We start from the raw sequence: 16,822 nt of genomic DNA, 5'->3' as shown, positions 1-16,822 counted from the left end.
CTATTATTATTACTCAAGTAGTAGAAAATCTACTGCCCACTGGATCCTGTTTGGTCCAGATCTTCCAGTGGAGTCTTAATCTAGTGTGCAGAACACAGCAATGACTTGAACAAAAAAGAACCTTTTTCAACTAGTATGACAAAATACTTTCCTTTTTTCAGTCATATTCTATAGAAGATCTCACAGCTCACCATTTGTTTGCAGAGAAGGTTCAATATTTCTGCAAATAATATGCCGGCTCTTTCCACAGGAAGTAGTGGTTTGCTAAATTCACTGGAATTCACAAGAAATCAACAATTAAAAACAAACACCAACTTCCTTTCCAGCAAAAAATGTATATGTATAGTCTCAAATGTAACTGTAAATACATGAATAATTCTCTCAAAGAGATTCCTCCTTCCCGAAGCACAGGATTAACGAGCTCCGCTATGTACTGCCATACATAAGGAATGTCAATCGCCATATCATCTGCTATCTCGAGGGTTTCTGAGAACCTGTGTAAACAAGGATCGGTAAGAAAATGGGGGAAAAAAAAAAAACACAGAAAAAAGTCTTAATAAAGGATTCTGATTCTCATAAAATTCTATAAAAAATGACCAAATGTAAACGCAAGCGTATTCATAATAATGCTAACAATAACCCCATTGGGTGTAAATATGTCATCAAGCTGTGGACATCTCATGACGCAGACAGTAGTGTCTCTGGCGCCAGTGGGAGACGGAGCTGTGTGGTGCAGGAATGTCACTCACCCTTTAAAAAACTGAGATGTGGAGAGGATCCCAGCCTGCAGCAGCTGATGGAACAGATGACCCATGTGGTCACGTGTGATCTGGTTTCGCTCCAGCGTGGTCTCCACACCCACCAGAACAAAAACGTACAGCATCCCGCCCTGGTCCAGTTCCTCCACGCAATGCAAGGCCTCCTGCACACAAACCCACCGCGATTATGTGACGCAGTAACACGATAATAACCGATGTGTATTCAACTAAATGTGATCATAAGACACTGCATGAGATCATTACTTTGTAATCATTTATGTGTAGAAACTCCTCGATAATGGATTTAGAGCGTTTCTCCATTTCCTCCTCTGATAGCGCAGGCTTGTTTGTAGTCGAGTCTGGCACTGCGTCGAGTTTTACTGAAACACAAGAGACATGATGTGTCATGACTAAAAATGCTGATGCATTAAACTGAATTAAGTTTCAACAACAACACCTACAATCACAACCTGCTTTGAATATTTTCACAACATGAACACAGGAGAGAGCTGAAAAAGGACACAGACTACATTCACTACAGACTCACCTGATGCTCCGGATGTGGCTCTAGCGCTAGTTTCTCCATTGCAGCCGTTCTTCCAGTTCAGCCGTCGCCCCCCGAAATTCCGTCCCAAATAAATCTTATCATCTGCTGGTAACTACACACAAACACAATTCAGTTTAAATAACAACGCTTCTTATAAACCTGGTAGAAAAACGTGTACTTTAACAGATTGCCAGTTTTGAAGTAGAATTCCATAACATTACTTAAATTGTGTGAATTGTGTAACTCGAGTAATTCGAATACAAAAAAGCATCGAGGCAAAAAACTTGGCTTAGTCCATTTAACTACACACAGAGCACCGTGTTTCCCCACGGACCATTCTTACTGATGCACCACCCGCTAAACTCTGAACAGGTAACACAGAAGACGCTGCAGAATGAAAAATGGAAGAACGGGAGAAGAAAACAGCGAGGGCTGAGGAGAAGATCCAGGCCAAAGAAAACTAAAAATGTTTCAAAAGTTTTTTATTAAAAGAGGAATGAAGCAGCTCTCCTATTGCTCTAAATCCACAAACATTTGGGGGATTTCTAACGCTTAGTTCAGGCAACTCTTAAAGGTTAATACTTTTCAACTACGTAAATCGTTTCACCAGCAGGTTTGAGTTCATCTACATCTCAAGCTTTAAATGCTGACTGAAATAGTTCAAGCTTGCATTTGAAAAGCATGTTTCTGCACATGTAAAGTCAGTACCTTGTTGATTTTAGGGATCTTGTTGGGGTCTATTGTAATGTTCATGCTCACAGTGTTCATGGTCTCATGACTCGGAAATACTGTAGAAGAAACAAGAAATAACAACAAAAAGTTGCAGTGCATTGGTTAAGTGCTGTGAAAAGAAAGGGGACTAAGCTGTAAAAAGGATTAGTCTAGAACACATATGCCCTCTATAACCTCGCCTATTCATGCCCATGGATCGTAGCTTTTCTTGAACTTTTCTTTGCTCCTCCTGCTCCTCAAATTTGGCATCCATGTGGATATTTTCAATGATCTTCGGTCCTTCTACAACTCTCCGTGATACCCAGTTGTGCTGAAACGAGGAATCGGACACGTCATTCACTGTTTTCTTTTCATTTCATTATGTACTACTGTTAAATATAAGCACGAATGCACATCTAGTAGGCAAACAAACAAGTTTACTGACCAGGCGCAGGTCAATGACATCATGGAGCATAAAGTGAACACGTGATGAGGTTTTTTCCCTTCACAATTCCTTCCATCTTTTTAAAGTACATATCCATTTGTACCTGAAGGAGGAATAAAATTAGGCAACAATTCAGCAGTCGTGCTCCAATACCTATTCTACTGTTCCAATAGTTCCAATAGAAGTACTTTAGGAAACATGTTTAATAGAAGATATTTACAGCTCTCAGACGTGACAAGTTGTTAAAAGCAGATGTTCACTGGCTTTTCATAAACATTTCATCGGTTACACTTGGAACAGCTGTTCGAATATTAAACAACAGGAAGCACACTATTTATGTAATATAGCTCTAGCAATTTCTCCAAGCCTCTTTGTATTGGTCTATAAATTATAAGCAAGTGCTCTGTTAACCTGTGCAATGAAAATGCTCTACAATGGCGTCTTTGGTTGTTTACCTTGGCCTTCTTCAAGTCCATCTCGTTGCTGGCGGTCGTGAGGAGAATAGAGAGGCACTCAAGACTTTCCTAGTAATTTTTTTCCAGCAGTTTTACCACGCAGTTATAAATGATGGACTCCGTCAACATCCGCAACTTAAACAGCTCCCCGATGAACTTGACGTTACCCCTGTTTTTTCTGCGAGCTTTGTTTTTCGCCTCCTCCAGCTCGTCCTGAAGCCTCTCACGATTACTGGCCTGGAAAAGTCAATCATCATAAAAACTAAAAATCTGTTCAATTAAAAAATACAAATATTACACATGAAGATACCATAGAAATGTTACAGAAGGACAGGTTTAAGCCTGATAACAGATTATCCACTTGAAGCTTCATTTGCAAATTCAGTAGATTTTGATTATATTTTTATTCCTGCTGGAATATTTGAGATATTTGAGTCTCTGGAGCTGAGCCCCTGTGGGTCCGGTGGCAACTTATTTTGATGATTCCATCGTCCGGCATGTCCGCGCTACCCGAGCTAAAGGTAAGGTGCACACTCGCTGTTTTCCTGGTGCTCGTGTTCTGGATGTCGCTGCGCAGGTACCCGCGATCCTGAACGAGAACTTCGGAGAGGTTGTTCTCCATGCCGGATCAAACGACACCAGGCTGCGGCAAACGGAGATCTTAAAGAGGGACTTCAGGATCCTGGTGGAGACGGTACGCAGCACATCACCCACAACGAGGATTATAGTGTCAGGACCTCTTCCCACTTACCAGCGAGGGGCTGAGAAGTTTAGTAGACTTTTAGCTCTAAATGAATGGTTACAGTCATGGTGTCGAGAACATAAACTTCTCTTTGTTAATAACTGGAACTGTTTCTGGGAGCGTCCTAGGTTCTTCCGCCCTGATGGCCTGCACCCCAGCAGAGTTGGAGCAGCAGTGCTATCAGATAACATCTCTAGGATACTACACACCATCTGACTGGTAAGACATCAAGAAATCTTCAACTATAAGAACACGCATACTACAGACCAAATAGTTACAAGTTCACACACAGCCCAGTTTATAGAAACCATATCTATTCCTCGGGTAGTAAAACCAAGAATTACATACACAAGATCCAGAAATAATCTTATTGCAGTTAAAACTGAAAAATGCCAGATAAACAAACACAACAAAGTTCTAAAGTTCGGTCTTTTAAACATTAGATCACTTGCACCCAAAGCACTGATTGTAAATGAGATGATCACAGAGAATAATCTCTCAGCACTCTGTCTCACTGAGACCTGGATTAAACCAGGTGATTATATGGGTCTAAACGAGTCGACACCGTCAGGATATGTTTATAAGCATGAGCCCCGTCAGACTGGTCGTGGGGGGGGTGTAGGAACCATTTATAGTGCTTCTCTTAATGTTAGTCAGAGATTAGGATTCAGCTTTAAATCATTTGAAGTGCTCGTTCTTAAAATTGCACTTTCAGACATGCACAGAAAACTCGCTCTGGTCACCGTGTACAGACCCCCAGGACCCTACGCTGATTTTCTTCATGAGTTTGCTTGTTTTCTCTCAGACCTCTTGATCAGCTTTGATAAAGTGCTGCTTGTAGGAGATTTTAATATTCATGTAGATGATGAAAACGATGCCCTAGGATTATCATTTGTCGATTTACTAAACTCTTTTGGAGTTAAACAAAACGTCACCAGACCAACCCACCGTTTTAACCACACACTAGACTTAATAATATCCCACGGAGCAGACGTCACTGATATAGATATTTTACCCCAGAGTGATGACATCACAGACCATTATCTCCTACTGTACACACTACCGGTAGAGCAGATTAACCGTGTTTCACCACGGTATCGACTTGGTAGGACTATTATTCCAACCACTAAGGACAGATTCATAAATAACCTGCCTGATTTATCTCAGTTTCACATTAAACCCATAACTGCTGATCATCTTGATGAGATGGCGAACAACATAGACCTTATCCTCACTAGCACTTTAGACACTGTTGCCCCCATCTGGTTAAAAAAGGTTAGAGAACAGGCACCTGCACCTTGGTATAATAGTCATACGCATGCCCTAAAGAGAACAACACGTAATCTGGAGAGAAAATGGAGGAAAACTAAATTGGAGGTATTTAGAATTGCGTATAAAGACAGTATGCTTAGCTACAGACAGGCGCTAAAAGCTGCTAGAGCTAAACACCTGAGCAAACTCATAGAAAATAACAAAAACAATCCCAGGTTCCTTTTCAGTACAGTCGCTAAATTAACAACAAATCAGGGATCTGAAAAATGTGTTCCATCACAGTTTAGTAGTGAAGACTTTATGAATTTCTTCACTGAAAAAATAGATAACATTCGAAAAACAATTGTGGCAGTTCAACCTCTGACAGCATCTCCCGACACAATCGTACTTACAACCCCACAACTACACTGTTTTACATGTATAGGACAGGAAGAGCTGTATGATGCTATTATGAAAGCTAAATCAACAACATGTCAGTTAGATCCAATTCCCACTAAACTACTGAAGGAAGTGTTATATACAGCTGGTGAGCCTCTTTTAAATATTATTAACTCCTCACTATCGTTAGGTCATGTCCCTAAATCCCTCAAGTTAGCAGTTATTAAGCCCCTCATTAAAAAACCTAATCTGGATCCAAGCACGCTATCGAATTACAGACCAATTTCAAATCTCCCATTTATGTCTAAGATTTTAGAAAAGATTGTCGCTGCCCAGCTATGTAACCACTTGCAGGAGAACAATATCTTTGAAGAGTTTCAGTCAGGTTTTAGGCCCCATCATAGCACAGAAACTGCTCTAGTTAAAATCACTAACGACCTGTTTTTAGCTTCAGACCAAGGCTACATCTCCCTATTAGTTTTACTAGATCTTAGTGCTGCGTTCGACACTATAGATCATGATCTTCTCCTCGATCGCTTACAGAATTACATCGGTATTCAGGGACAGGCATTAAGCTGGTTTAAATCCTACCTGTCCAATCGTTACCATTTCGTAGATTTAAATGGAGAGCTATCCAGGATAATGCTAGTAAATTATGGCGTGCCACAAGGGTCAGTTCTGGGACCCCTGCTTTTTACAATATACATGCTTCCATTAGGAAATATTATTAGAAGGCATGGAATTAGCTTCCATTGTTATGCTGATGATACCCAGCTATATATTTCATCCAAACCAGGCGATACAGCTCAATTAGCTCGCATAACTGAGTGTGTTGAAGAAATAAGAGATTGGATGACCCATAACTTTCTGCTATTAAATTCTGATAAAACGGAGATTTTGCTCATCGGCCCAAAAAATAGTACACAGAAGCTCCAGCATCTCAGCCTGCATTTAGACGGTTGTTCTGTAACTACTAGTTCAACGGTAAAAGACCTGGGAGTTATTTTAGACAGCAACTTATCTTTCAAAAATCACATCAATCAAGTTACAAAAACAGCCTTCTTTCACCTTAGAAATATTTCTAAGCTAAGAAATATGTTATCTATATCTGATGCAGAGAAGCTCGTCCATGCGTTTATGACCTCTAGAATAGACTACTGTAATGCATTACTAGGTGGATGTCCTGCATCATTAATAAACAAGCTTCAGTTAGTTCAGAATGCCGCAGCAAGAGTTCTTACTAGGTCAAGAAAATACGATCATATAACCCCAATCTTATCGTCCCTACATTGGCTTCCTATTAAGTTTCGAATAGACTACAAACTACTGCTACTCACTTATAAAGCACTAAATGGTTTGGCTCCCATGTATCTATCCAGTCTCTTAACACGCTACAATCCGTCACGCTCCCTGAGATCTCAAAACTCTGGGCTTCTAGTAGTTCCTAGAATAGCAAAGTCCACTAAAGGCGGTAGAGCATTTTCACATTTAGCTCCTAAACTCTGGAATAGTCTTCCTGACAGTGTTCGGGGTTCAGATACACTCTCCCAGTTTAAGTGTAGATTAAAAACATATCTTTTTAGCAAAGCCTACACATAACACACATCACACACATCACATCATAACCTTGTGCTCCAGAACATCTGATCACATGCACATTATCAACTTGTGCTGTTAATATCATGAACAGCAGCTACGCTAATTCCTCTCCACTGCTTCTCTTTCTCTCCCCATCCCGAGGCATCCTGAGGTTTGGCCAGCTCCAGTCACGTCCCACCTCGTGAAGATTATGGACCTATGGATGATCATGGAGAAGTAGATGCCGAGTGTTTAAAGGCCCTGGCATGGAGAAGCTGATGCTGGATCTATGATGATCACAAATTGTTCTGTATTGTTGAAAGATTTATGACCAAACTTTTGATGTCACCCATATGAGGATGGGTTCCCCTTTGAGTCTGGTTCCTCTCAAGGTTTCTTCCTCATATCATCTAAGGGAGTTTTTCCTTGCCACTGTCGCCACGGCTTGCTCATCAGGGACAAACGCACACCATTCACCTTCACTGTTGTTTTCTGTAAAGCTGCTTTGAGACAATGTCTGTTGTGAAAAGCGCTATACAAATAAACTTGACTTGACTTGACTTGACTATTTTGGTTACACTGTAAAAGCAGAGAGTGAAGCAATGATCTGTGAAACAATATTCCTTATTTGGTTTTAAAGTTCAAATAAAGCCACATGTCAGGAGGCTTACCTTGTGTAGCACCACATCAGGTATGGGTGGAAGCCCCTCTGGCTTCTGCATACAATCAGGCATGAACTGGATGCTCAAAAGAAAGTTTCTACTATATTGTATCCTCTAATTCTCCATCTCTGGCTCTGAGGAAGGAACGAGCAAAAGCAGACATGAAAAGTAGTGAAAAACATGATGAAGTGTGCGAGTCAGAAGAAGTAGGTCTCACTGTGCATTTCATCCTCAGAGCTGGGCTCGGGTTCGTTCTTCGGCGGCTTGGCTTCCTGCGCTTCGATCTCATCTGCTGGTGTTTCTGCTGAAGCCAGATGCTCCACAATCACAGGAGACACACTGGAATTCTCGACTGTGGTTGAGACTGGCTCAAGGTCAAAGTCAGACTGCTGGAAAGCGAGCTCTGGCTTATCCTAACACACAAACACACCCAATTAATAATAAAACACCAGGATTACTGTGAATTTGTAGTGTAAATGTAGGTTTCACACATTCACCGAAGTAAACGACAGCATTTCTATCTTTATATATAGTTATTTAAAGAAATACTCCAGTGTTGGCACCTCAGTTTATATCTACAGTATTTGTAGTCCATGTGCAATAACTACAACCAAGAGCTAACATGCCTCCTAGTTTATTGAGACGAGCAGAAAACGTTACTCATGACTCGATTACAATGAAAGTCAAAGGTCAGTTGTGGGGAAAAGGAAGGATTATGTGAGATTTTTATACGGCATTACCAAAAGATAATATTGCATATTGAAATTTAAAGATGTCTAATTCTTTTATTTGTAGAAAACGTATTTAAAAAGTACGGGTCTTATTTCTAAAAGTACGGATTTGTTCTTTCAGGCTACTTTTGTAGTCAACACCGTTTAACATGCACAACAGTTTAACAATTTGCAATACGTCTTAATTAAAACATGTTGGAAAATGCTGGACTACACGTTTAATTTAGTCACATTGTAAAAGATTTTGACCAATTAAAATCCAGTGCAGAGACAGCGACGATCCCTAAACTCACCTCTCTGAGCGATCGGGAGTCGTCAGGACGAGGAGCTGTGTCTGTTTCGGCTCATCGATGGTGAATAGAGCAGAAGCTGGAACCTCTGGGGGCACGTGCACAGGCTCTGTTTTATCTGGCTTTGGTGTGACGGCTTGTGCAGGACCGGGCTAAGCTGAAGAGGTAGACTTTTCAGCACCATCTAATGCAGCGGATTTTACTGAATAACTCTCAAGCTGTTCATCTGTAGACAACAGAGACAGTAGCAATTAAATCACTGACTAGACGAGTCAAAAATAAAAAAATAATAATAATTGAGGCTCATATACTCAGTAAATGAACCAGTACTGAAACAAAGAGTAAGCACACGCACCGTTTTCCTCTTCCTCTTGGTAGATGGATGTTGCTGCAGTGGAGGGACCATTGGGAATGGAGTCTGGTTGTACACGGCCTGATCATTATAGTAGAACATCCCTGCAGCCGACACTAATAAGAACAGTATCAGTTTCAATTAAAGACCAACATGTAAGCTGTGAGGATCATAACATCCTACAAGAAAACCAGCCTTTTTTTAAGGATGACTGGAAAGGCATGATCAACTTACCATTTGTTGGGGTAGTAGCTCCAGGGAGTACAGTGTAGCATGTATTGAATCCTGTGGGATGGACTGAGTACTGCTGAGGAGGCACCACATGTACTGGAGCACTGTAATAATACTGTAACACAAACAGCATATAAGTTTGGCATAAAAATCACAAAAATGCTAAAGCTATTTGAAGGTTAACGTAAACAGTATTTGAAACTTGCAGCTATAAAAGGACACACAGGGACAAATTCAAAGCACCAGGGTACACACATGACCCCTGACCTTTCCCACAACTACATCGAACAACCTCCAAGTCTCTACCATGTCCCTGTGTGCCTCATTACATATAGCACAGTTAGGTATGGTAATGTAGGTGAAGTAATGTGGGTGAGATAAACTCAGGCAATGCAGGAGGGAAAGACAGGGCAGAGTGAGGGAGGAAGTGCAGGCCAGACAGGGGTGGGATTTTAAAGTCAGGCTAGGAAAGGTAGGTAGAACGTATTTCCTGATTAGCACACATTAGCATACAGATATCATTTTGGTCCAAACTCAGTAATGATTTAGTTCAAATAAAGTTCATAGAGTAAGTAGTTTCATTGATTTGTACAATTCTGATATACTTCATGAATAACCTTCACTCTGTTTAATCAAATCAGAGCCGTGTCCTTTTAGAGCGGTTGCCAGTTGCGCTCACATTCCTCTATATGGACATTCATTCCTCTTCGTTTAGTTCACTTAAAGACAGAGGAAGTGATTAAGGGGTTTACAAAATGAGGCCGTTTGGCTGCCGTAAGTAAAATCTAAATAAACAGTGTGTTTAGGTGATGAGGAAGTGATGGGCTTTAGTTTATTCTGTGTGAAAAACAGTGTGTGTTTGAACTGTACATTACCAGCATTTGTTCTTCTGGAGAACTCGCAGTCATGTTCACCACCACAGGAACGTAGGTCCCCGAATACTGTTGATTAGAACAACGTGAAAATGTCTGTCACTACATGTGACATCATATTTAATGTTCTCTCTTATACTTGCTCAATACAGATCTAGAACATATACAGAATATATATTTGTCAATATTTAGTGTAATTGAAGAAATGAGGATGGGATATTTCTGTATGTTGTTGCAGTTTTAAAGTGAACATTCCTACTGCAGTAAACAAACGTCTGGTCTCAACAACGGCCTTCGATTCAATTGTGGACTTACAATGTTTGCATGTTACTATGACATCATGACATTTGACTATGACGTTTCATTGGTGGATTAAAAAGATTGTTGCACCAATCAGGGATGCTACGTCACAGAGATGGTGATGGCGCGACTCTACATGAGCTCCTGTAGTGTTTCTCTGTAGAAACACACATCCGGGTTAGAGGAGAGCGCCCCCTGCTGGACTTTTGTTAGGTAAGCTTTCCAGTCTATTGATTATTGCTGTTTGTTTCTTGTCTTTCTTCTATCTTATTGTGTACAGGCCACAAATGCATCGTTTTCCATGCTAAGAGCATCTTTTATTCGTTGATCCGTTCCCTGGTATTACTCGAAGCATTAGTGCCCCCGTATGGCACTCATCAGTATTACTGATCACTGCTAGTGATTGGAAGATGGCATCATTTCAGTGACTTGGTTCTTTAGATCATTTCGTTCCTTTGATCAGAAATAATATAAAATGGTACATTTCCAATAAGCAGATACCCATACACACGTCTACATACACGAACTCTGACATTAGTTCCAATAATGAAAATATGACAAGGCAGCTAAAGGACAAATGATGATAAACAGAATGAGTAGCTCACCCTCATCTCTTCTGGTCCGTATCATTCATTCCTTAATCACGTGACTCCCATAATTATTGTAACAATAACATCAAGATTCGGACAAAAAAAAAAAAAATACTCGCACAAGAGGATTCATGACATGAACCTTTTTATAAACCAAACAAAATAAAAATTCTGCCATGCAAATGCGTTAACACGATTAATGCTGTTGATAAGACACAATACTTGAGGGACAAAATGTGCTTCCTCAAATCTCCACCTCCTCTTCACCTGGCATCCGTATCAGATCTCGAATCGGCCCATTTATCATTCCTTTCAGAAAAAATACACAAAGTGCACGTCACAAAGTCGTGATTGTGAACATCACATCAGCTTAGATAACGTCTCATGTAAAAAGTCCACCGCCAAATCTTTCAATCGGACTGATTTGAATCGGAATGACAGGATCGCGGGTACCTGTGCAGCGACATCGAGAACACGAGCACCAGGAAAACAGCGAGTGTGCACCTTACCTTTGTCTCCGGTAGCGCGGACATGCCGGACGATGGAATCTCCAAGAATCACAGTATGACGTTCCGTCTCGTGGAGAGGGGCGAAGCGGTTCTCGGTCGAGATCTCAAAGGCCGAGATCTCGACCGAGAATCCTTTCCACGTCATGACCTGCTCCCATCCTGCTGCCACCTAAAAAGATAAATAACTAACAACAATCTGCACTTACTTTATCTTTACAGTAAATATATTTACAAATAAATACATAAATACAATATGAAAATAAATAATAATAAATTGGCAATTCACACAACAAACAAATTAAATACATTTTTCACTACAAAGTCATTTTCCTAAAAACAGATCTTTCTTGCTTTGTTTGTTGCAAAGTCATCAATTACATCATCGTTGCAAATCTGACCAGCACTTGTATGGTTGATGTTTATGACAGCGAGGCTGCTGAGGTGCTCTTGTGACATGGTGGATCTCAGGTATCATTTGATTAGTTTCAGTTTTAAAAAGCTTCTTTCTGCTTCAGCTACAGTCACTGGAAGTGTAAGACAAAGTCTTGTGAAAAAAAAAAAGCTTGTTCACGTGAAAGAAAAGTGTCAATGATTTTTTTTTTAGGCAAATCTCATCTAATGAAGCCACAAGATGTTTTGCATGAAAGTTGTTTTAAAAAGATTTTCACTTTTTCTATCAGTAACTACACTAATAAAGGAGAGGTAGAGGGAAGATTTGAACAATTTATAACAGCCCCCAAAATACTTATAATTCTTATTATTATTATCATAACTGCAGTAACACACACACACACACACACACACACACACACACACACACACACACACACACACACACACACACAGCTGCATTAACACATTTAAATCGCTATCTCTCTAATCACACCTAATACCTCCAGGATTAATTACAGGTTGGGTGACCTCTAACCTCTCGTGTGGTGCTGATGTTCCTCCTCAGAAGTCCGTCTGCTGTCTGAAGTCTCAGCTCCACCCTCTTCAGGTCATCAGACTTCATCAGGGCTGTCAATTAAACACAACCTATGTTTATCTACACTTATGATACCAGGACGAGAAAAAAACCCCTCTGAAGATGTTCTTCTTAAAGACTGAAATCCGTATCAGAGCTCTTTTATAGAAATATATATATGACTGTATAATGCTGCTGCCATTAGGACTTTATTTCACATCACATGAATCTGCTGCACTTGTGAGTGGATTTGATTCGGACTTTTCTGATAAGCGTCTCTAATAGATCAGTGTAATTATTATAATATTAACGCTTAGTGGCGTCTCACCGTCCAGACTACAATTATCTCATACATACAACTGAGCATATCATTTAAACTCACACCTAGAGGTCGACTGATACAGGATGACCAATATATGTTGCTGATTTCTTTTGTCCGATATGTTTGTCCAAATAAAATCTCTACAAATTTAAACCTATTTTGTAATGACACTGAATTGAGATAAAAAAATTAATAAATAATCTGTGTGACATGAACAACTCATATTTCTTGTCCACTTATTACACTATTTATAACTTTTAGAATAAACTTTCAAAACTGGACCAATATAAAGTTTGTTCACAAACTTTTACTAAACTGAGTTTATTTATATGATCATCACCATTCATTACATCGCATTACCTCTGTCTTTGTCCCGCTTTTCTTCTTCTACACTTTTTCTTCTTTTTTATTTAATTTGTATTGTTTTCCAGCACAGTGATGTGATGAATGTAAATAATGTTATGTTTGCATCATTATGCTATAAAACACATATTATCCCATTAAGTTCGGAGCATGCGCAGAAAGAACCGGAGACATGACTGCACAGTGTTTTTTACTCGTTTACTCTGCACACTGCAAACACACCCACATGCAGCACGAGAGTGCCCTCTAATGGCTATCAGATATTATAACATTAATGCAATGTTACCTATGTCACTATGACCATTAATAATTTAGGGGCTTCAGGAAAGTCTGCAAAGGAAACAAAACTATACCTACCTTTTCCAGTTTGTCTGCATCGTTGCACGAAACACATTTAAAAAATCCGAAAACACAGCGACAAGTCAGACAAACCGGAAAAGGTAGGTATCGTTTGTGAATGGAAAATTATCAATCATTGGAGAAGACACCTGTCATTCACCTGTATATCTTGACTGACAGGTGTCTTGTCCAATGATCGGTAAGTTTACATTCACAAACTATACCTACATTTTCCGGTTTGTCTGACTTGTGTTTTCGTATTTGTTATTTTGTTTTCGTATTTGTTAATCTGTTTTGCACTTCTCACACACACACACACACACACACACACACACACACACACACACACACACACACACACACACACACACACACACACACACACATCACCAGTCACACACACACATTCTCCTCATCACCAGTCACTAAAACAGAGCACACTGATTAGTCCCATCAGCCACAGATCTGCTTCTCACCGCTCGTTTCCCCCCGGCTCCACCCTCCATTCACCAACCGCCGCTCGTGTACGCACCCGCTGCTCCATCCAGCAGTAGTGTTCAGGTGTTGTGAGGTGAATCCAGTGTTAACCCTGTCAGAATGACTGCTGAAAGATCATCCACTTTCTTGTGCCAATCCATGCGATTAATTATAAAGTACAGATGTTTAAGTGAATCAGGTTCTGCCCCACATTAACTGTCAGCTATATTGCTTTCAGAGCTCAAAATGAACAAAGCACTAAAGCTGCAAGAAAATACCTCAACTTCAGTTTCTGTCAAATTTCTTTTCTTTAAGGACATCAAACATCACTGACTTTACTAAAGTGGATTTCAAGAAAAAAAATACCATCATTGAATTCTCTCTGTGATGAAGAGACATTAGACATGATTGAAATTCAAAATCTTTATTTATTTTATAGTGTTTATTGTGTCTCGCTGTAGTGAATGTGTTCAGACTCTCTGTTTCTCTTGTCGTCTTCTTTTTTTTCTATTTCTCCTTTTCTTTTGAAGGTTTTTTTGTCTCAGCTGAGCAACAATTTCCTCCCATCGCTCTCGGACCCTCATATAATGCTCTGTTTTATTCTCTGAAGTCTTCTTTTCTTCCTCACAGAGATTCTGGGTATCCTGGAGCCCCTGTTGGTCTGAAGCTGTAAGTTGTTCCTCTCCTCTATGTCAAGTTTAGTTTTCTCTCTTTCGTCCTCTTGTTTTTCCTCAAAATTCAACGTGGGCTCAAACTGAGCAACACGTTCCTCCAGTCGCTCTCTGTCTCTGATCAAATGATCTCTCTCCTGCTCTCCACTATTTTTTTCTTTCTCACAGTGATTCTGAGTATCCTGGAGCTCCATGGTGGTCTGTTCCAAAGTGACCTCAAGCTGAGCAACATGTTCCTCTATATTATTTTGTTCTCTCGTCCAGCTCTTTTTCTCACATTCTAAGGTTTTCTCCAATTCCTCAAGGATTTTCAGGCAAGACTGGAGCTCCATGGTGGTCTGTTCCAACGTGACCTCAAGCTGAGCAACATGTTCCTTCAGTTGTTTTTGCTCTCTCATCCAGCTCTCTCTCTCACAGTCTACAGTTTTCTCCAGTTCCTCATGGATTTCCAGGGAAGACTGGAGCTTCATGGTGGTCTGATCCAAAACAAACTCAAGCTGAGCAACACGTTCCTCCAGTTGTTTTTGTTCTCTCGTCCAGCTCTGGCTTCTCTCAGTTATGTCCTGTTCCTGCTGCTTTCGCTCAGAAGCCAAAGTAGCCTCCAGCTTTTGCACCGTCTGTAGCAGAATGGCTTTCTCTTCTTTCTCTTCTGTTAACTTCTCTATCATTAGAAGAGAAAATGCATCCAAGTCTTTCTCTACTTTCTCCATGTGTTCCAGCTTCTCCTTCATTTCAGCAATCTGCTTAGTTTTCTTTGTTCTTCTGCTTTGAAAAAACTTTCTCAACCTTCTGAAGAGCTCCATGTTTATGCCTCTTTACTCACAAGCAAAAACCTCGGAAATGAGAGAAACAGAGACGCGTTCCCAATTATAGACGTTGCCTTACTGTGACGTCACAGGGAGATGCCCCGCCCTCCGTCTGTGACGTAACCCGGTCTCGCTTAACCTGACACTATGCGCATGCGCACATTACAGAGGTAAAGAGCGGATAAAATATCATGTCTTCACAGCTTTTCTGTTGTTCCTGAGAGAAGAGCGATATTACAGTCATAAATAAGATAAAAACGGCTGTAAACTGTGTATAAAGCGAGTGAATCCGAGTTGAGAACCGGAAGTTGACCGGAGTGACTCTATGAATGTTGCAGAATCATAAATGACCTGTAGGTGGCAGTGTGATGTGTATTAGAGCTCACTGTCACAGCAGGTAATTAGAAGTAGTGGAGCTCTAATTACGTCATTAATAGCGAGGACAAGACACACAGCAGTTTGGGATTCTTTTATTGACTTTATTGATGAATTGATTTGGAGTATGATTGTGTTTCTGATCAAAGTAAGTTCATGTGTATGGAGTAAAAACAACCTGTACATTTCTCACTTCCAGACAGTATTATGAGATGTTCATCTGCTGGAAGTTCATGTTTAATGCTGCATGTTTTATAGGATTTATGAGCTGGAATAAATGTCCAAACACCTCAATTCAACACTGAGTGATTTTTGTAGTTTGGTAGACTAAAATTAAATACAATAAAAAAGTTATTAACTGAAACTAATCTGAAATAAAACTTCAAAATATAAAGAATCAAAATAAAAACTATCAGTACATTTAAAATTATAACAATATATAACAAGAATAATAATATTATTAGTTAAATGCAGTGCAGTATTACAGCCTAAATATTTTAATTTTAATTAACTTTAAATACACATTTATAAATATTAAGGCTTTTACTGTGTAATAGATTAAAAACTAAACCGACATTAAAATTAAATACCAACATAATTTACTGCAATGAAATTAAAAACATCAAAATACAACAAAAATAAATAAAAATGACTATTTATATGTTTAAAACTAGAATAAATCTGGTTCAGACAGTTAAATACAGTGCAGTATTACAGCCTTATTTCATGTTCATTTTCTAAAAGCAGTTTGTGATTATAATAATTAGAAATCATGGAGGGGTCTGAAATTGTCATCGTAGGTGCATGTCCACTGTGAGAGACATAATCTAAAAAAAAAAATCCAGAAATCACAATATATGATTTTTGAACTATTTATTTGTATGATACAGCTGCAAATAAGTATTTGAACACCTGAGAAAGTCAATGTTAATATTTGGTACAGTAGCCTTTGTTTGCAATTACAGAGGTCAAACGTTTCCTGTAGTTTTTCACCAGGTTTGCACACACTGCAGGAGGGATTTTGGCCCACTCCTCCACACAGATCTTCTCTAGATCAGTCAGGTTTCTGGACTGTCGCT

The 16,822-nt window shown here is 39.7% G+C and overlaps 2 protein-coding genes across 5 annotated transcripts in view; both read right to left on the bottom strand.

Annotated features, from left to right (window-relative positions):
- Window positions 1-16,822, bottom strand: part of LOC310725165 (eukaryotic translation initiation factor 4 gamma 3-like) — a 250,262-nt gene that overhangs the window by 180,486 nt on the left and 52,954 nt on the right. Inside the window, exon 1 of one of the 4 annotated variants that reach the window (XR_014533259.1) lies at window positions 12,352-12,522. The exons of 2 other annotated variants lie outside the window; for them this stretch is intronic. Coding sequence is in view for 1 of the 2 variants with exons in the window: in XM_083539841.1 (XP_083395967.1) it covers window positions 12,438-12,443 (6 nt within the window). In the remaining variant the exon portion in view is untranslated. Of the gene's footprint in view, window positions 1-12,351; window positions 12,523-16,822 lie in introns of those variants that run through there. One more of the 4 variants, XM_083539841.1, reaches the window with a different exon arrangement.
- On the bottom strand, window positions 30-7,620 carry LOC310733980 (eukaryotic translation initiation factor 4 gamma 3-like; the record flags this gene model as incomplete). The annotated part of the gene is made up of 10 exons (XM_083555500.1): window positions 30-80; window positions 192-273; window positions 369-494; window positions 750-922; window positions 1,023-1,138; window positions 1,306-1,417; window positions 2,014-2,093; window positions 2,212-2,347; window positions 3,013-3,153; window positions 7,558-7,620. The coding sequence occupies 10 exons, from the start codon at window positions 7,618-7,620 to the stop codon at window positions 30-32; spliced, it is 1,080 nt and encodes a 359-aa protein (XP_083411626.1).

Source organism: Silurus aristotelis (assembly GCF_946808225.1).
Source record: "Silurus aristotelis genome assembly, chromosome: 1".
NCBI lineage: Eukaryota > Metazoa > Chordata > Actinopteri > Siluriformes > Siluridae > Silurus > Silurus aristotelis.
This window is presented reverse-complemented; position numbering and strand designations above follow the sequence as displayed.